Genomic DNA, 20124 nt, shown 5'->3' with positions numbered 1-20124 from the left:
ATTAGTGAATTAATTCCCTGACAGGGATTCATTGGTAACTGAAGTGGTAGGGTGTGGCTGGAGGACGTGTGAATTGGGGTGTGGCTTTGGAGTATATATTTGTAACTGGTGAGTGGAGTTTCTCTCTGCTTACTGATCCTGATGTGAGCTGCTTCCCTCTGCCACTCTCTTCCACCATGATGTCCTGCCTCATCTCCAGCCCCGAGGAATGGAGCCTGTTGTTTATGTATTGAAACTGTGAGTCCCTAAACTTTTCTTCCCCTAAAATTACTCTGGTTGGGTCCATTAGTCACAGCAGCGAAATAGCTGACTAAAACAGTGAGGGTTTTCTCTGGGCATCCTTAGGACAGATAATACAGATGACAGTTAATATTTATTGTGATGGCACATGCCACAATCCTAGGGACTCAAGAGACTGAGGTAGGAGGATTGCAAGTTTGAGCTGAGTCTTGGTAATGTATCAAGATTCTGTTTGAAAATAAAAAATAAAAATGGCTGGGGGTCTAGCTCTGTGGTAGAGCAGCCCTGGGTTTAGTTCCCAGTCGTGGAAAAAAAAAATTGTGCAGCTAGAATGTACTAGGCACTGTGCTACAGGCCTTCCATGCATAAACTCATTTAACCCTTCCAGTGGCCAAGAAAGTGGGTTTGATTATTATTTCCATTTTGTAGAGAAGAACACAGATTCAGAGTTAGTGAGCTTGCTTGAAGTCATGCAGTCAGAAAGTGGGGACTTAAGGATTTGAACCCAGGGCTCTGAGTGCTGAATGCTCGCTTCTGGTCACTTCATTGCAGGGTGCTCCTACCAGGACTGGGAGTTTAGCAACTCCTCCTTAATGAAGCGTTTGCATCAGGGTTCCCACCTTTCCAAACCTGCCCAGAGCTCTGGGCTTTCACGCTCCCTCAGGTTTTTCTCACTTTCTTTTCCCTTCCACTTCAAACGCTTACTCTCTACTTCTGGCCTTCAACAATAGTTGGGGATCACTTACCTTCTTGGGGGGCTTGCCTTGGGCTCAGCACCCTCTAATCCTAAATCATCAGCACCCTCCAACAGCTTAAAGAATAAAATTGAAACACTCTGGTGGCACTCAGAATCTTCAGCCTCTACATCCATTTGTCTCTAATCTTCAGTTGGCCTTTGTCTATGGTTGGTTTTGTTCTGTATGCCTCTATATAACTGTCTTCTATCATCTGTCTGTCTCCTCTATTTATCAAAATTGCTTAAAAGGCATTTTAGTGGTATGTCTTGCCATGGATCTTTTGGGGGAAAGTACAAATGCAAATTATGACCTACACATATAAACACCCACCATTTCCTACGGCATCAGCCAAGTTCCTGGATAGTCCTTTTTTACTCCCCTCTCTGGCTTGTGATAGGTCTTTCTTAGACTTCAGGCCAAGCCTCTCTGCTCTAGGAAGCTTTCTTACTAGTCCTGGCTTGAAATGGTCACCTGCTTCTCCTGATTTGGGCTTTTAAATCTGGTGGTACAAACTGGGACGAGCTATGGTCCAAGGCCAATTCCACATTAGACCTGGGCATATCTTGCTTTGCCATGTCCAGCTGAGTGATATTGAGCAGGTCAGTTAATCCTCTGAGTCTCCATTTTTGCATCCATAATATATAGTATACTACCTACTGTACATCATGACTATAATGATTAAATACAATTCTGTATAGACAGAAGTGTACCTAAAATATTTAAATACAATTTTATAAGGGCAACATTGTAAGAGTCTGTATAGCCTAGTGGCTTGGACAACAGCCTCTGGATCTGGTTGCCCTGCGCGTTCCTATCCTAGCTCTACCCCTTACTGTGTGACTTCGCATGTGTTATCGAACTCAGTGGCTCAATTTTCCTATTTTTGTAGGAAACGAGAAGATAGGTTTACTGTGAAAAGACAGAGGAGGTAAGGCACCTGGCACAGAGAAGCTGATAAAAATCAGACATCTTGTAAGCCATTCTTTTTACTCACTTCAAGATGTGGTTTGCAGTGCAGGTACCTAAACTGAGCTCCCTCACAGTACAGTGTCCCCAAGCTCCATGACCCGCCTGACATGTGCTCAGGAGTCATTTATACCGCTGAACTCACTCACCATCTTAAGAAGATGAACAACTGCCCCCTGCAGCCTACAGATCCAGAGAAAACTGTTTCCAAACTAGGATCCTTAGAGCAGAGGGAGGGGAAAGAACTCAGAGGTAAGAGTGTTGGGAGGGAAGGGGGGGTGGGCGCCTCTTCTCCCATCACGGATTCCCTCTCCCGAGACCATCGGGTTCCACGTGTGCCGTGAGGGCAGCCGCAGCCAACCCGCGTGCCAGGCGTCCACGGCGGCGGGGCAGTGGGGTGAGAAACCACCCCTGCCTCACCTGAGTGGCCCCGCCTACCTGGATACCGGTCCAGGTGCTGCGGGCCCGCACCCTCCACCCAGGTGCGGGATATCTGGAGCCCAGAGGACCCGCAGCGTTCCCGCCCGCCCCTGTCCCCGGCCTCGGGGCACCGCCACACCTTCCCGGGCTCCGCAAGGGTTAAGGCAGCGGAGAGCCGAGGTTTGGGCTGACGTCGCTCTGGCTGAAGGTGGTTTCCCTGGGATGAGGATGGGAGAGCCCGGCGGCGAGCTGAAACCCGAGCTGCCGCTCAGCTGGGGCTTGGGGAGGTCCCTGGAAGAGCCGCCAGCCCGCCGGCCTCCCGCGTCCCTCCTCTTGCTCCCCCGCAGTCGCTGGGCTCGGCACCACCGCGGGAAAGATGGAGCTCGACCGGTGGACGCAGCTGGGACTCACGTTCCTGCAGCTCCTTCTCATCTCGTCTTTGCCAAGAGGTACTGTCACCCATAGGGTCCTGGATACCTCGAGAAGGGGGCATTTCCCTCCAGGGGGCTGACCCGGAGCAGGACCGGGAGTCTGGGCGGGGACTTTTTCTCTGGTGATAATCTCGGGGCTTTATTGGTGTCCCTGGAGCGTCTGTTGCCTTCGCTTAGAAGGGGATACAGTTTTGTCATCCGTAATTGTGGGACTGGACTGCCTCAGGAAGGGGGACGAGCTCCAGTATGATTTGCTCATTTTTAGTTTATCTGCTTTAAAGCATGAAATTACCTTGGGGAATCAATTCAGAGTGAGTTGCAAGCTTTGATTTGCAAAAGCAAAGTTTCCCCTGGAAAGAGCTCCCGCAGAGGTGAGCTGGAAAGAGAGGGGAATAAAGAGCAGGGCTTGCCTGGGTGTTCCTCTTGGTGAATCTTGCTTAATGCTGTCTGACAACAATGTATCTGAGCAGAATTCCAACACAAGAGATTTCTTCATCCAGCATGGACACACTTTCTGATAAGAAAGAGAAAGGAGAGAAAGAAAGCTGGGGTTAAAAGTGCAAGCTGTTTCTGGGGATGTTTGTTTTGAAGGAATTTTGGTTTCTTTGTTTTTCACATGCCATTTTTCTGAGCCACAATTCCCAGGTCAAATGGGCTTCCAGGACAAGTGAGGTTGGGACATGACTCAGAGCTCCTGGAAGCCTGTTGACCTAGCAAAGGACAAAAGCCAGGGAGTGGAGGGTCTTCTAATGGCTTGCTGCCAGGCAGGGAAGCAGGGGCTTCTTAGGAGCCTCTGTCCTTATATGGCTCCAGGGATGAGGTGTCACATCAGGTGTGACTTAATGAGGTCAAGGCTTGAGATGTACAGATGTGACAAAATAGGGCAGCTTTGTGCAGGAGCAGGTATTGTGAACCTGGCTGCCTGTTCCCTGTGCTCCATCTCTGCAGGTGGCCCGAGTCACAAACAGGATAAGTGGGGTGGTGAGGACGCTGAGTGCTATGGTCTGCTGTAGGGAGGGGGACACAGCCTAAGAAACATCCCTCATTATCAACAAAAAGCCTCTCCCCCACTTGGGCTGATCCTTTTCATTTACTTTGAGCCAGCCTGCCCCCAGGTAAATCTTCCTTAGTGATGTATCATCAAAATGGTGAGAGTGTTTCATTTGGATTTTACCTCCAAACTATCTGGAGCAGCCCAAAGACTAATGAAGGAAGGAGGAGACCTTCAACAGTAGCTGATAACCCATAAGCCTAAACACTTGACCAGGGGTAAGTTGAGGACTCCTCCCTCCTCCATCTCCAAACTTCCAGGCTGTGGTAGCCTGGAAGTAGTTAGACCAACTACAGAGGACCCTGGTTCTTGTCTGAGTGCCAGGGCTTGGTGGATGAGATTGCTCATTAAACAAACAAACAAACAAAACAAAACAAAGCTCAGCTGCCCACGATCTGAAAAACCCATTTCTTACCGACCTGAGAATCTCTTTTACCTTTTGCTATGGAGAAGCATTGGGGAGGGTGTGTGATTTGTTGTCAGCCAAGCTGTTGATGGAACGGAGAACTGTTCCCTGTGTTTAACAAGGGTATTTCAGTTGTCGAATGTTCACATTTGGAGGGAAGGCAGAGGAATAGAGTGGAGAAGGAAAATATTTCTTCATGTAGTGAACGAGTCCACTCCCTGCTGGAATTTTGAATCTGGCCCCTGACAAGAAAAGCTTGGAAGCGTATTTGTTCTAATTCCTTTGCTAAAAAGAGTGTCGGATAAAACGTAAACATCCACTGGGATGGGATGGGTGATTGTTGTTGCTCATGAGCATGTGATACATGTTGGAGGATGAGAATCCAGACACTGGGCCAAGTGATAAACCTAACATAAACAGCATGTGAGAAGGGAAACCCAACTCCAGTGACTTCACCAACAGCAGTAGCTCTGCCAGAGTGACTCTGCCTAAGAGGAAAACCTCATTTAAAATATGGGTCTCTTGGGAAATGAAACCTTAATATGGATAACTTCACAAGTGTTACTTCCAACAGACGTTAGCTTGTGGGGAATGAACACAAACATCAGTGGGGGAGATAATTTGAAGCGCAGATATTCAGTGGGTAGGAACAGTCAGCTGAGAAGGGTAATGTGGAGAGGAAGCTAGGGAGAAGGAGTGGTAAGAAAAAATGAGATGTTAGTCTATAATGGGATGTGTTAGCACATTCCAGGGTCAGAGCTAGGAAAACTGGGCCTTCTTGGCAGGGGTGGATTTTTGTAGGGACTAGGAAGAGGGTGTTCACCCCAATATACTCTGAAAGTTTCTGGCATCCCAAAAGGAAAATAATTTTGTGGTGGGATCATAGATTTTTGGAGCTGAGAGTAACTTTAGTGGTCAGTTTAGTTTGGGTCCTTTGTTTCCAAAGACAAGGAGACTGGACATCTAGCTGACATCTAGTGACATTTATGATCCAAAGGCTTTAGTGCATTAATTATGAGATTCCCCCACTTGATAAAGTAAGGTATTATTGCCATCCCTGCTTTACAGATGAAGTTCAAAGAGGCTCTGTGATTGGTTCAAGGATACACAAGCATGATTCTTCAAAAAATTAAACCTAGAATTGCCATTTGATCTAGTGATTCCACTTCTGGGCATATACACAAAAGAATTGAAAGCAGAGACTTGAACAGATATTTGCAAACTGATGGTCCTAGTATATTACTCCCCAAAGTCAAAAGATGGAAACAACCCAATGTTGGTCGGTGGATAAATAAAATGTGCTATAGGCATAAAATAAGATATCATTCATGTTTAAAAATGAAGGAAACTTTGATACATAGTATAACATGGCTGAACCTTGAGAATAATATACTATATGAAAGAAATCAGACACAAAAAAGACAAACATCACGTGATTCCATTTATGTGAGGCACCTAGAATAGTCAAATTCATAGAGACAGTGGGATGGGAGTTGTCAGGGGCAGTGGAGAAGAAGGAACAGATGTTATTGTGCAGAATTTCAGATGTAAAAATTCTAGAGATAGATATGGGTGACCGTTGTACAACTGTGTAAATGTATTTTTTAAAAATTTATTTTAGTTGGGTGTAATACCTTCGTTTCATTTATTTATTTTTATGTAGAGCTGAGGACGGAACCCAGTGCCTCACATAGGCTTGGCAAGCACTCTACCCACTGACCTCAACCTCAGCCCCTGTGTGAATGTATTTAAGGCTACTAAACTATGTATATAAACTATATATATAAACATAGTTGGAAAGATGGTTTTATGTTATATACATGTTGCCACAAAAAAAAAATTAAAGTCTACGTAAGCAGATTAGGGGAGCCTATGGTGAACCCCACTGTCCAGTGTCTGAGCCCAAGTTTGCCTGTTAGCTGATTGACTTACACTCACACATTTAGCATGTGGGTAGATGGTGCTTATGCACATCTAACCTTGACAAAGTTCCAGGACACACAGGAAGCAGGGGAAAAGCCCTTGCTAGCTCCCGTTGCTCTGTCTTGGCTTACTGTGGCAAAGAGGAATGTTTCAGAGCTGAGAACTGCGAACTGGCAAGCTTCAGGTCACATGGCCTGCAGAAGTGTTTAGCAGGACACCGTGCTTAGAAATGTGTGAACCCTTGATATAAGGAGAGTAACTAAGAACAGAGTAGGGACGAAGAGCAGGAGAAGAAGATTAACATTAAACAGGGATGAGAGGTGGGAGGGAAAGGGAGAGAGAAGGGAAATTGCATGGAAATGGAAGGAGACCCTCAGGGTTATACAAAATTACATACAAGAGGAAGTGAGGGGAAAGGGAAAAATAATACAAGGGGGAGAAATGAATGACAGTAGAGGGGGCAGAGAGAGAGAAGAGGGGAGGGGAGGGGAGGGGAGGGGGGATAGTAGAGGATAGGAAAGGCAGCAGAATACAACAGACACTAGTATGGCAATATATAAATCAATGGATGTGTAACTGATGTGATTCTGCAATTTGTATACGGGGTAAAAATGGGAGTTCATAACCCACTTGAATCAAAGTGTGAAATATGATATATCAAGAACTATGTAATGTTTTGAACAACCAACAATAAAAATTAAAAAAAAAAAAAAAGAAATGTGTGAACCTGAATGCCTTGAGGGAGGTTAGATCCTCTCTATGGCCTAACACTCATCTGCTAGTCTCCACTGGCACTTAAGTTTATGACCTCCATTCCTGAGAGGAACGGGGTGGAAGGCCGCATGCTAAATGGGGACATCGTGCAAGTGAATAAAACTGCTTAGGAATAATTGACCAACAGGACTTTTTAAAGCATCTTCTACAGGAGATTTTTATAAGACCGGAATATATTTGAACTTGTGTGTTTTGTGAAATGTAATCTCAGCTCTCTCTGTGACCTCCTATTCAATGCTTTATTCTCATGAATGACTATCAGTGTGACCTTTTGGTGGAAACTGAGGACAAAGCTGGGTGCTATAACTGGGCTTCATAAACTATGAGTCAAGCACTTTTGGACATGGAAGCCCAGAAGCAAAGGTGTCTTAGAGTACGTAAGTCCTTTGGAAATACCCAGAAGTCCTGGGGAGGTCTTTGGAATGTCACTGGCACAGAATGTGGGTTTGATCTAATCTTCCCTACATCTGGGTTGCACTGAGGAGTTAGAACTGGCCGAGATAATAATGTCTGGGAGACCTAATGACTGGCCTTGAGTCAGAAAATGATTTCCATCTGCCTCAGTGAGGGTGAACAATCCTGATACAGTAGAAAACTTCTCCCCTGATACTAACTCTAGAAATGGCAGTTGATTTGAGGCATGTGCACATTGGGGAAACTGTCATTTCCATGATAAATGAGGGAAGGTGTGCACCTCCCTTGTCCTCCAAGGGAGAGGGGCGAGCAAGGGAACTGTCAACCTCACCATATGGATATTTGAAAGTCACAAGCCCCTCCCTCTTTATTTTAATTTAAAGAGGAGAGAAATACTGTGTTTATACTTTCCAGTTCCTGAATTCCAGGGCAGAGGACCCAGAAGCCAGCTGGAACATTGAATGCTACCAGATCAGTGGCAGAACGTCTACCAGATTCCAAGCCTGGTCTATGTTTAAGGAAATCTGTTTGTCAGCCTTCACAAGATGTAGGCCAAAACCATACGTTTAGAATGGAGAGAAAGAAGTAAAAAAATGCAGGACAGATCAGGTTTCGTAACTGTGAACAAAATGACTCAAAGAAGGCAGGGGATTAAGAGTTGGCTGGAGATGGGCCACTCTCTGAGGAACTGAGACTTTCTGCCTTCTCCCCAGGTTTATTTCTTATATTTTTTTTATGTTACAATTACCTGTGTGGCCCAGACTCAGTGCCCATGTGGGTTGAGAGGGACGTAGGTAGGGGTCGCACATCAAATTCTTCACGTCCATGATAGAAATTCCAAAGGTAGAGAAGCACACCTTAATGATCTAATCCCAAGACTGGTTACAAAGATAGTTAGTTGATGGAATTGTGATAAGTGCCAAGCATTCTTCTATATGCCTTACATGCAATTACTTACAGATCTAGGAGGTAAGTACTGTTATCATGAGCTCCAGGTCACACACAAAAGCACTTAGGCAAAGATTCAGTACTTATCAGGTCACATGCCAGATGTTTGTGTTTTAAGTCCAGGCAGCCTGACTCCATAAGACATGTCCTGATACTCTGTACAATACTGCCACAGTAAGTGGCTGGACCAATTGTGGCAGATATGCCGGCTATATTTTGGCTAAATATGACCTCAGTATAAGTAGAAAAGTTTGATTATCTCTTTGACATTCCAGGTGCTCAGATTGGCCTATGTAAGGTTATGTTTGCCATTATGGGGGGGTGGGTGCTGGTTGATGCCCAGAAGGAACAGAAACAGTAGCCCTAGTGGGGCCATGTGGAGCTTAACAGGAGACATTCGCTTGAGAAAACCAAGGTGCTAAGCAGACCCCAAATCCAACCAGTCTCTGGGATAACTGTCCAGTATCATACATCTCACTTTGATTAAACTCTGGACAAAGAAAGTTCTTTGTCCTATGGTCAACTTTTATAATCCAAGTCACGTGTCCGTTTGCATAGGAACAGAATTAAGGATGAGACATATTTGAAGTCTGGCCATGACACTACGTATCACTGCTCCTTTATGGATTTGTTCTGTCAAGTTCATCAATGTGTGCACTTTTAAGCCACGGGATTGCGGGGAACAGGTCTGGAATGAATAAGAGAAAACTCTCCCCTTCCTTCTTTTTTTGGCATATTGATGGATATTGCAGAGAACCGACTTGGTCTCCCTTCATTAGTACTAGGATGGGTTTTAACCAATTCATTTCAACCTTGAATGAGGACCTAGTATCTGCAGATACCAATGACCTGGGTCTTATATCAAGTAGGTAAGATCAGTGCCACCCTTGGCTGAGTGGTGAGTGAAGATGCCTCTTTTTGCCACCCTTTGGCCTCTGGAGTTGGCTCAATGCCTCAGTTCCTGCAGGCTTGGAGTTTTGATCACCGCCTCTCTGAGGTTCTGGCTGTCTCAGTGTTGAGTTAGTGGTTTGGCAGCCTGTATCTGGGTAAGTAGCAGTCTGGTCAGTTGGTTTGGTGATTGGAAAACCAGGACGGCTGCTGTCAGAACACAGTGAGGAACACATACTGCCAAGTTGAGCTCATGGGGAGATTGCAATTTTCCTCATAAGCTGAAATCACATTTGGTTAAAAAAAAAAATCACAGCCATTTTAGCACCAAAACTCTGAATGGTGGGATGCATGTGTGTGTGTGTGTGGGGGGGATGTTGGCTGCATTTACTTTAGATCAAATGAATTGTTTGGGGACTCTGACAAACTAAACTGTCAGTGTTTTTCAAACCCAGTTCCCCTTGCATGTACTTGAAAGGATTCCATTGCAAGTTATCAATAAGCCCCAGCATCATGGGGTCGCTCCTCAGGAGTTGACAATGATGGTGGAGAACACCTAAAGTGTCCTAGGACAAGTTTTCTGAGCTGAACTTTTAGTTGGAAACATCTGCTCCCGTGTTTCCCAACATGCTCATGGCTCACCTGGATGCTCCTGGCTCACCTGGATGCCCCAGAAGGGAAGATACTGCTGGTGATCAAGAGTATCTGATCTGGTCTGGTTTTCTGCCACTAGGGGGTGAACTGCTTGCTTCCAAATGGTGTTCAGCCTCCTTTAGGGCAAGCCTGGCTCCTGGGGAATCCAGTGGTAGAACAGAGTGGGTAGGTCCTGAGTCCTTGTGGAAATGAGCTACAAACTGCAGTAAACAAAAATATCCAGCAATAATGGACCTCAAGGTCTGCCCACACTGCACACTTGAGACTGAAAAGCCACAGCAAGAGAGGATGCTCACACGTCTCAGTCTTCGTCACAGGTAGCCTTCACCTTGGCTTCACATGCCTCCCAAGTCCATGTCCAGGTATCTATGCAGCAGTATTTATCAAGCACCTGTCAGGTGCTCCTCTTGTTTCCAGGGACTGCACTGCCTTGGTGAAAAGAAGACAAAGTCCTTTTCCTTAAGCCCTTGCAATCAATTGAGAGAACTTAAGGCCCAGCCTGGCATCTCCCTCCCAAAGTGGGCCTTGAGGATTGCTAATCCTGGGAGATTTTAATCAAAAACAAACAGAAAACAGGATGTAATGATGAAATAAGTCTGGGAGATGTGGAGATTGACTATACACAAAGCATATATAGATCTGCAAAGTCCTGCAATAAAGAAAGCTGTAATTAGCATTTTACAAAGATATTTGATCACAGAGTCTTTCTTTTTCCTTTTCTTTCCTTCTTTTTTTACATAAGACTTTGTACTTTCTAGTGGAATTAGTGCTCCATGGAACAAGGTTTTACAAACTCTTGTCTCTTGCTCTGAATAAAGCATTGAAGAATACCTCAAAGACACAGGATTGGATAAGAAGGGCATTTGGGAATCTGCAAAACATGAGCTTCTCTTCAGACATTTGCTGAGAGATGGGCAGGAAGTCTGCTGTCCTTGTCATTCAGTACTCGCTAAGATATTGGAAAGACCCTAGAGACGATGGCTCATCCCTGTTGCTGTGCACGTGCAAGCCCTCAATAGCACTGACCTGTGTGTGTCATTGAGAAGACTCATTTCCTGTTTTCAAGTTGCTTATAGTAACATGATTGTCCTGGGACCATTGGGCAGATGAAATTGTGACCAATAAAGTGTGCTCATGGTGACATGGCCATTCTAAGGCAAGAGCTGTGCCTTGACTTCCCAATTAGATATATCCTCTCTTCGAAAATGAGGACAATATTTGATCATCCTTCTAATCCCTGGGGACACTGAGTCCAAGGTCCTTTATCACCAACTAACCCCCTCCCCCTACACACACAGGCTTGTCTCTAATCTCATGTTATTTATTCTGTCAGTTCTGGTGTAGCTCAGTCACCACGACCCTGATTTGCACAACCTAGAAATGGTCTGTATCGCATAGAGGTGTGCATGAGTTTAAGTCGAGGGCTGGGGATGCAGCTTGGTGGCAAACTGCTTGTGTAGCATGCATGAGGCCCTGGGTTCAATTCCTAGTGCTGAAAAAAAAGAGTTGTTCAGTGAGCCCTTGTTTGCTCTCTCTGGGACCCGCTTTCTTCCTGCCTTTACTAATATCATTCCATTGTCACACATCACAGTTTCTCTCTTGGCCATTGCATTTGGCCTGCCTTGTGTCTCTGTCCAGTCTTATTTCAGATAGAATGAGTACAGTGACCGTGAGTGAAGAATAAAACCAGCAGTTTCTATGAAGGACGTTCTGACTATGTAGAATATGGGAACCCAAGATCTTCTCTGCAAAGATTCAGCCCTACTTTCCCTATGTGTGGGATCTGTCTTGGATGTGATCTCTTGGTATGGATGTAATCGTGTTTACATGTGCAGGAGAATACAGGTGCACATTCGAACGTGTACATATTGGGCATATGTATGAATGTGTGTGTGCATGGGGTATAGAGGACTGGGACAGGCCAGGGTTTGAATCCTACCTGTCTTTTATGGAGAGTTTTCTCTGGCAAATTGATTGACCTCTCTAATGTAGCCTTATCACATTCCAATCTGCAGGCTGAGTCGATTCGTGTTTACATCACAGGTTTATTGAAGGTACTAAATGAGGCAATTCATTTAGAATACTTAGTTTGATGGAAAGGGAGTATTCAGGAAATTAAAGTCTCCTACTCTCCTTCCTTCTTCTGTTTTTTTCCTACGAGCACGTTTCACGAGGAATTTGAGCAGCAGCATTACTGTGAGTTTCATCCACAGGAGAATGGACTTGACCTTGAGGCTTACTTCATCAGTCCAGGGTCCCATCCTATCGACAACCCTCAAGATTCACCTTGTGCTTATCCCTCAAGGCTTACTCCCTTCCCTTGGTTACGTCATTCATCCGCCTTCCAGCCTTAGAGGAAATGCTTTCCACCTGCTGTGTTTGAGATAGGGCCGGTGGCAGGCTTTTGCAGGCTCCCGTGGGACAGTGGAGGTGATCTGCGACAGTGAAGTTGCAGCCTGAACACTGAGGCCCCCTTAAAAGCCTGCAGAGGAGAATGTTGTTAATGATGGTGCCCTTGTGCTTCAAGGGTGGAGCCAGCAGAAATCTTTGTGAAAGGAAGTTCCCCTTCATCCTGACCTAGCCTGCAGAGCTGGGGGAGGTAATAGTGGGGAAGACTCGCCTGCCCTAAGATGCCACCAGTCCAGGGATTAGGGACCCAACGGACATATCATTGCAAGTGCATAGCCCTTGCTGAGCATTCCTTCACACTTGACATCTGTTGTGGCCAGCTGCCTTCAGGAGAAAGAGAATCTGGTTTCTGCTTGGCATCAGTGGATCTGGATGTGAAAGCAGTGCTAACTCTGGAAGCTCTTGGCAGAAGTCGTCTCTGGTAGACTCAGGCCCCAGTGAAGCCTTATGTACTCTGACTCAGAGGACATTCGAGTGTGGAAGACTGGGAACATGTGGGATGATCTGCAGACTACCTGGGCCTGAGAACATCTAGGTTGGGTGTTTAATGTTAAGAGTGGTCTTATTTTAAGTGTAACCATTCTTTGTTTGGTGCAATGTTTGCTGGGTTCTCTTGTCACGTACGTGGAGATGCATTATTCGATTATTTTCTCAGCAGCTAGTGCTGGTAAAAATAAGATCTATTAAGTTCATGTTCTCGTATTTGAAATAACTCACAAACAGCTGTTCTTCAAGGATTTTCAGTGCCACAGCTGTCAAAGAAAATAGCAACTGGGGGCTCCTCCATGACACTAGAGTTTGAGTTTTGTTCCCCTTGGCTACTGATGTGGTGTGTCTATTTCTGAAGAGAAGCAGCAGGAGGTGAGGTATGTCCTACTAAATGGTGTCAGAAGAGGAAGTGCTAAGGTTTGAGCCCCCCTTCCCCCAATTTTAAGTGTTGGAAACTTAATCCCCAAATGCATAGTCAGGTGGCAGTGGGACTTTGGAAGGTGATTGGCTCTGCCCTCATGAATGTATCGATCTATTCATGGATTAATTGATTGATGGGGTATGGAGAGAGCAACTTTGTTTTAAAGGTGAGTTCTCTTTGGCACACTTATTCTGTCCTACCTCGTGATGCCTTCCACCACATCATGCAGCAAGAAGGCTCAGATACTGAGCACCAAAAGCTTGCTCTTGAACTTCCCAGCCTCTAGAACCAGGAGCTCAATAAGTATCCATTCTTTATAAATTACCTGGTCTCAGGTATTTTGTTATAGCAACAGTAAACAGACTAAGATAGGATGGATTAAAGAAAAGAAATTAGAACCCCGAAGAACAAATGGGAAGAACCCAGAATTTCACCATAGAAACACAAACAGCCTACCTGAAAAATTCTCTGGATGTATGGGCCACTGAGGACACATTATTGCTCATCCCCCCCCCCTTTTTTTTTTAGCCATCTGCATCTTAGCCAAAGATGTGATTTAAAAGAAAAAAAAATCTGATGAGAATAATGGTCTCTGCTGAAAATAATGCCTGACAAACAGGGAGTCTTTCTTCCAAAGACCTTTATGGTTATTGTCATCTTCAAATGCAGCAGCAGCAATGATCTCATCACTGTGTCTCCTTCCTCTTGAGGTTTTGGGGAAATACCATGTCAAGGTGTCTTGTCTATGGTTCTCTGGAAGCATCAGAGAGGGACGGATTCCCATGTGGGTCCAGAGTATAGCCCAGAAGGTCAGAGTACCTTTCAGAGCCGCTAAGAGGGCAGCGAGTTATTAAGTGGGAAGGGAGAACCAAGCAAAGCCCAGCTTCCCAGGGCCGGGAGGGCAGCTGACTTAAGCTGCAGGACAGGACTGTGCTCCTCAAAGGAGGATGCTTGCTCAGAAGGCAGAGACTTAGCCTCCAGCAGCAGGGATTCTAAGGGAATAGGCTCATTAACAAGCATCTCAGGTGGTTTCCATGCAGGTGGTGATCTAGAGGAGAACATGGGCTTCTGATGTACACAGTTTCAGCTCGACCACTTACTGTGCAAATTGATCAAGATATTGACCTTTCTGTGCCTCAGTTACAGAATGCACATTCCTAATGCCATTGTGAATTAAAACACCACCACCACCACCACCACGTTGGAACGTATGGGAAACACTTGGCGTGGTGCCACTCAGAGCAAGCTCCCAGGGTGTTTATGGATGTTGTTGCCAATTAGAATTACCAATGATATTCCTGAGAACAAGGCCAGGATGATGGTCAATGCTCTGATTGTGGAAACAGATGGCCTCAATTTGATTCCTGTCTCTACAATTTACTACCTGTGCAGTCTTGGGCTTATTCCTTACCCTCTCTGTACCTCAGTTCCCTCATCTATAAAACAGAGGCAGGAATTGTCCCTATACTATCAGATCATTGTAAGTTCTTGGGTTCCATGGAGAAGTACAACTCTAGAGAAGTACCATCAGTGCCCACATTTCCCAGATGAGGAACCTGAGACAAAGAAATTCGATGGCTCATCCAAAGTCACATGGTCACTGCTGGAGCCAGGGTTCAAATTCAGGGAATCTGATGCTCAAATATTTTTATTTCGTGGGTGCCACTTTCTTCTTACAAGTCTGAAGTGTGAACTCTGGTACATGATACAAGTGCCCTTCATTGCATTGGTAAGAACAAGGCTTTTGCCCCAGTAAGAGCTGGGTTCTGATCTTTCTTCTTTTACCTGAAAGCTGTGTGACCTGGATTCATTTGTTTTACTCTGTTTCCTCACTAATTAAATGAAGAAAACAATAACCCACTTCCAACTGGTTGTGAGGATCCAATGAGCTGGACACCAATACGGTTAGGACTCAGAGATGGCCATCGGAGACGGAGGTGGGATCAGGGAGCAGAGGCGCGTGACGCAGAGTCACCCCGCGCAGTGTGCTTGGTAAAGGAGGAAGGAGAAAGGAAGTCACAAATCTATTTTTGTTCCCCTCGCCATCCTCTTTGTACAGGATGTTTAACACCAGATATTTAAGGAATCCAATGACAGTCCTGGTGTCTAAAGTGGGGTGACAAGGTCTTTGCTTTCTAGTTGTCATTATTTTGCTAAAATAATAATTGGCAAGAGTGAGATCACCCAGGGGTGAGAACCAGCCAGGCTGGGGCTGAGGGTCTCTTGGTGACAGGATGGCTCTCAAAGGCCCAGTGGGGAGGATGGAGGATGGGCCCCCAGTAAGCATGCCATCACCTCTGACTCAAGGCTTTTTGTGTGTGTGTGTCCTGGGCTTTGTGTGTTCATCAGTCCTTCAAGCTGGTGGTCAGACCCTCCAGCAGTGAGGACCGCTGTGTGCTGTTGGACATCAATACAGTGAGTTCAGATGGCTCAGGAGGAGGGGCGGGGGGAGCAGGGATGAGTGAGGAGCTCAAGCTGCCTAATTATATATCCCTCTGATTCTTGCCTCTTTTTTTTCTCTCCCTCTGGTCTCAGAAGACTTATAAAATGCAAGATAGTTTAAAAAAGAAAAAAAATCCCTCAGTAGAAATTTTAATTAAATGAGGTTAAGTGGGAGGGCTGTGGGATTTTGGGTGGATTCAAAAGCAGAGTCTAACATCAAGGAAGAGGATCTGGTACATGATACAAGGGCCCTTCTTTGCCACCTTCTGGGGTGGTCTTGACTTGGGCCTTTGCTCTGGCAAGTGATGTTTCGATCAGGTATGGAACAGGCTGCCCCTTGTTCTCATAGAGAATCCCGAGTCTTCCAGCTGGACACTACTGGCCATCACGGCAGTATGTTTCTTAATATATAATATTGAAGACCTTGGGCTTGGAGACCATGCTAAGGAGCACAGAGGCACCTCCTGCCCCTGCCTCGGTGAGCCCCCTGTTGGAGGCACTGTCCCTCCATCCTCTGAACAGTTGAAACAGACCAGGGCCAGAGAGCCTTGAAGTGAACTGCCTGCATGTCCCCGGGCAGTTCAACTGTGTGCAAAATAATGACAGTGACAGCAAAGTACATTCATCAAGTACATGAAACCCGTGGCCATTCGTTGGCATGTCTCCTTGACTTGGTATTCTCATTGATAAGACTGGGCTAAGAGGTTAAGTGATTTACATTTTTTTCAAAGTGAATTCTGGAAGAACCAGGACTGGACTGATGTAACTAGATTCCCCATTCTGGATAGAGAGATATCAGGATGGCTGCTCCTCCTGAGCATGGAAGTCAGGGCTTGGGTGAAGAAGCTTATGGTGCCCCAAATGCTCTTGATTATTTGCTTACCCTGATTTAAAAAATAAAATAAGTGGGAGAGGGGAGTTTAGGGGAGCCCTCGCATGTACAGGGTAATTATATAGCAATTTAGAATGACTGACTTTTGCCGGGCACAATAGTGCACACCTGTAATCCCAGTGGCTCGGGAGGCGGAGACAGGAGGATCTCGAGTTCAAAGCCAGCCTCAGCAAAAGTGAGGTGCTAAGCTACTCCGTGAGACCCTGTTTCTAAATAAAATACAAAATAGGGCTGGGGATGTGGCTCAGTGGCTGAGTGCCCCTGAGTTCAATCCCTGGTACCCACTCCTCTCTGCAAAAAAAAAAAAAAAGACTTTTGAAAACCTTTCCAATTCAAGAGAAAATAACCTATGATGCAAGTGAAGGGGGAAGAAAAGCACAATTTCTAAAACAAAACATGTTACCAATTTTGAGAGGCTGGAAGACTCTGGGTTGACACATCCATTGATACTCACAGATAAATATTATGTCCACTGGAAACAGAAGACTTGAGGTTAGATGCCAAAATGCTATTTTTGTGAATACTTTTTATTCCCTTATTTATGCTTTTCTTCATTTTCCAAAGCTTTCAAAAAGAACTCTTTTTTAATTCTTTCTTCACCTCCTCCTCCTCCTTTATCTCTCGCTTTTCCTCCTCCTCCTCCTCAAAAAGTGCATTGCTTTGGTTGGGTAAGAGGCACAGGCAGAACGCACAGGATTTCTGAGGCAGTGAATGTACTCTGTGTGATACTGTAATGGTGGACACGTGCCACATACCCGTGTCCAGTCCCACAGAATGTGCACCTCTGGGGTTGAAGCCTAATAGCTGTGACCTTGGGGTGAAAACTCTGTGTGGCTCCAGGTTCATTAATGGTAACAATCACACCACTGTGGAGGGGGCTGTTGGTAACGGAGGAGGTTGCCCATGGATGGGGACAGAGCGTGTATTGGAAGTCTCTCTGCCTTCCACTTAATTTTGTTACAAACCTAAAATGGCTCTGCTAGTGAGGTCTTAGAGTGTTTGATAAAGAAGAAATACATATTTTATCCAATGGAGAAGTCGGCAAGGAATCGACTGTGTGGCACCCAGCACTCCCTCCGTAAGCTTGATTTTGCTACATGATCACAGCCCGTGCTCCATCGCCCAGTGCCTCAGTTTATCCTAGGGTGAGGTTCATGGGCTTTTGTGTTTCATTTATGCTCGTTTTACTGGAAGCACTGACAATAGAAGGCTCACCAGCAGCTTTTGTAAGGCTGTTTTATTTTTATTTTTTAATTGATTTTATTTTTTAAATACATGACATCAGAATGCATTACAATTCTTATTACACATATACAGCACAATTTTTCATATCTGCTTGTATATATAGTATGTTCACACCAATTCGTGTCTTCATACATGTACTTTGGATAATGATGTCTATCACATTCCACCATCATTTCTCCCCATACCCCTTCTCTTCTTCTCCCACCCCTCTGTCCTATCTAGAGTTTGTCTATTCTTCCCATGCTCCCCGTCCCTACCCCACTATGAATCAGCCTCCTTACATCAGAGAGAACATTCAGCATTTGTTTTTTTGGGATTGGTTAACTTCACTTAACATTATCTTCTCCAACTCCATCCATTTACCTGAAAATGCCATGATTTTATTCTCTTTTATTGCTGAGTAATATTCCATTGTGTATATATGCCACATTTTCTTTATCCATTATTCTACTGAAGGGCATCTGGGTTGGTTCCACAGTTTAGCTATTGTGAATTGTGCTGCTATAAGCATTGATGTGTCTGTGTCCCTGTAGTATGCTGTGTTTCAGTCTGTAAGGCTGTTTTTAAATGTGGAAAGCAAAGCAAGTTTGCTTGGCTCCTGTGGCTGGCAGAACTGGAGGCTGGTCTAGCCTCTTCCCTGCCAGGAGCAAGCTTGTTCACCTCCCCACATCCCTGGAATTCTGGGGACCACTTTTTTCCCCCTCAGAATTAATTCCCTCAAAAAGATTGGCATTTCTTTTTGCCTCCACTAAAAAAAAAAAAAAAAAAGTCCAGCTCTTTCCTACTTAGCTCTTTTCCTCACTGGTAAAGTGAAGGGGTCGGAGTAAATGCTTTTAATGGGGAAGAAAATGTATTACCAACCTCATTGGATCATTTTGAAGATGAAATTGCACAAAGAATACAAAGTACTTTCTCTACTGAAACATTAAAGTGCTTTAGCATACGTTTCAGAAAACATTCCATAACTTTTACAGCTGTTGTTGTTTCTCTCGGTCTTAGTTTCTGGAACTGGCCCTTAGCACCATATTGAAATTCCCTGAAATTTGTACAGCTGAAGCCAAATGGCCAATGTGCCCTTTCCACAAATGTAATTCTAATAAATGGTGGGGGAAAAAAGTCCAGAATGTTGCTCTTGTCTGCTTATTGCATTTTAAAATCTCTTTAGCTTGTCAATTTGAAGCATTTCTCATGGGGTATTTTATGTGTCTATTTATTTCTTACACGTCCGTTTTGGGGACACTTTCCTGTCAAGTTCAAACTGGGGGAGTAGGAAGGGTGATGGGCTTGTCAGACCAGAGGGGAAAAGGCCAAGTCAAAAAATCATCAAAACCATCATCCTTCCCCATCATCACCACATTCCTGGAAGTGGTCTTATTTTTGCCAATGGATCAATTTCTTCCTGCAATTTTTATTTAAACCTCTCCAACCCTGTGATGTCAGAAGATTCGATGCTAATATCCTTTGTGACTATTCGTCATTCTCACAGCATCCTACACTTTCCCTACTTCAGTTTGTGATTTTGTATTTGTGGGGCCATTTAACAAATGTCTGTTCCTTTACTAAGCTGTGAACTCCAGGAGGTCAGGATTGGTGTTTGCCTCTCCATTGTATTCCAGCGTCCAGCCTCCTACCTGGGACACAGTGGATAGTAAATACTCGGTTCACCCACATTTTTGGAGCTGTGTTCAGTGGAGGAAATGAGGAACAGAATGGCTAGATGGCTTCTGTGGGTCAGTCTTTCTTTTGAGAACACAGTTAGTGTTAGTATCTTATTGATGCTGTAACAAGTTGACCACAAATGTAGTGACTTAAGAGCATACATTGATTCCCTTCTAGTTCTTCTAGTTCTAGAGGTCAGAAGTCAGATATGAGTTCTACTAGGCCAGAATCAAGGGGTTGGCAGGGCTGCATTCCTTCCTGGGACCGAGGGGAGCATGTTTCCTGGTCTTTTCAAGCTTCTGGAGACTGCGCACATACCCTGGGTCATGATCCCTGCCTCTGTCTTCAAAGCACATCACTCCAAACTCTGCTTCTGTCTTGACATCTCCTTCCCTAACTCCAGCCCTCTCTTATAAGGGTCTTCGTCATGAAGGTTGGTCTTCCCATCCTGGGTAATACAGTGTAATTCCTCCCGTCTCAAGAGTCTTCAATCAGTCCCGTGTGCAAAGTCCCTTCTGACAGGCGTTCTTGGGCTCATTTCCTTAGGCTGAGATGGATCCTAACTAGAAAGTTAATAGCATAGTCTCAAGAGGGCAGAGGTGGTCTTGCTCATTGAAGTAAAGAGACCTATCAATAAAAGTATTTTAGGGAGGTTGATTCTTGGGTAAAAGACAGGCTGTGGGTATTGTGCAGACGGGCTGGGGGTGAACAAATC

At 45.0% G+C, this 20124-nt stretch overlaps 1 protein-coding gene across 3 annotated transcripts in view; it reads left to right on the top strand.

Annotated features, from left to right (window-relative positions):
* Positions 1 to 2066: 2066 nt before the first annotated feature.
* Pamr1 (peptidase domain containing associated with muscle regeneration 1) overlaps positions 2067 to 20124 on the top strand; it is a 78165-nt gene continuing 60107 nt past the window's right edge. Inside the window, exons 1-2 of one of the 3 annotated variants that reach the window (XM_015477782.2) lie at positions 2067 to 2195; positions 2711 to 2812. In XM_015477782.2, the coding sequence (XP_015333268.2) occupies positions 2105 to 2195; positions 2711 to 2812 (193 nt within the window). In that variant the 5' untranslated portion in view covers positions 2067 to 2104. Of the gene's footprint in view, positions 2196 to 2397; positions 2813 to 20124 lie in introns of those variants that run through there. The other 2 variants (XM_048788593.1, XM_015477781.2) reach the window with 2 other exon arrangements.

The sequence above is a fragment of the Marmota marmota genome, unplaced genomic scaffold (genome assembly GCF_001458135.2).
Source record: "Marmota marmota marmota unplaced genomic scaffold, marMar, whole genome shotgun sequence".
NCBI lineage: Eukaryota > Metazoa > Chordata > Mammalia > Rodentia > Sciuridae > Marmota > Marmota marmota.
Note: the sequence above shows the minus strand (reverse complement) of the source record. Positions and strands in the feature narration are given on the sequence as shown.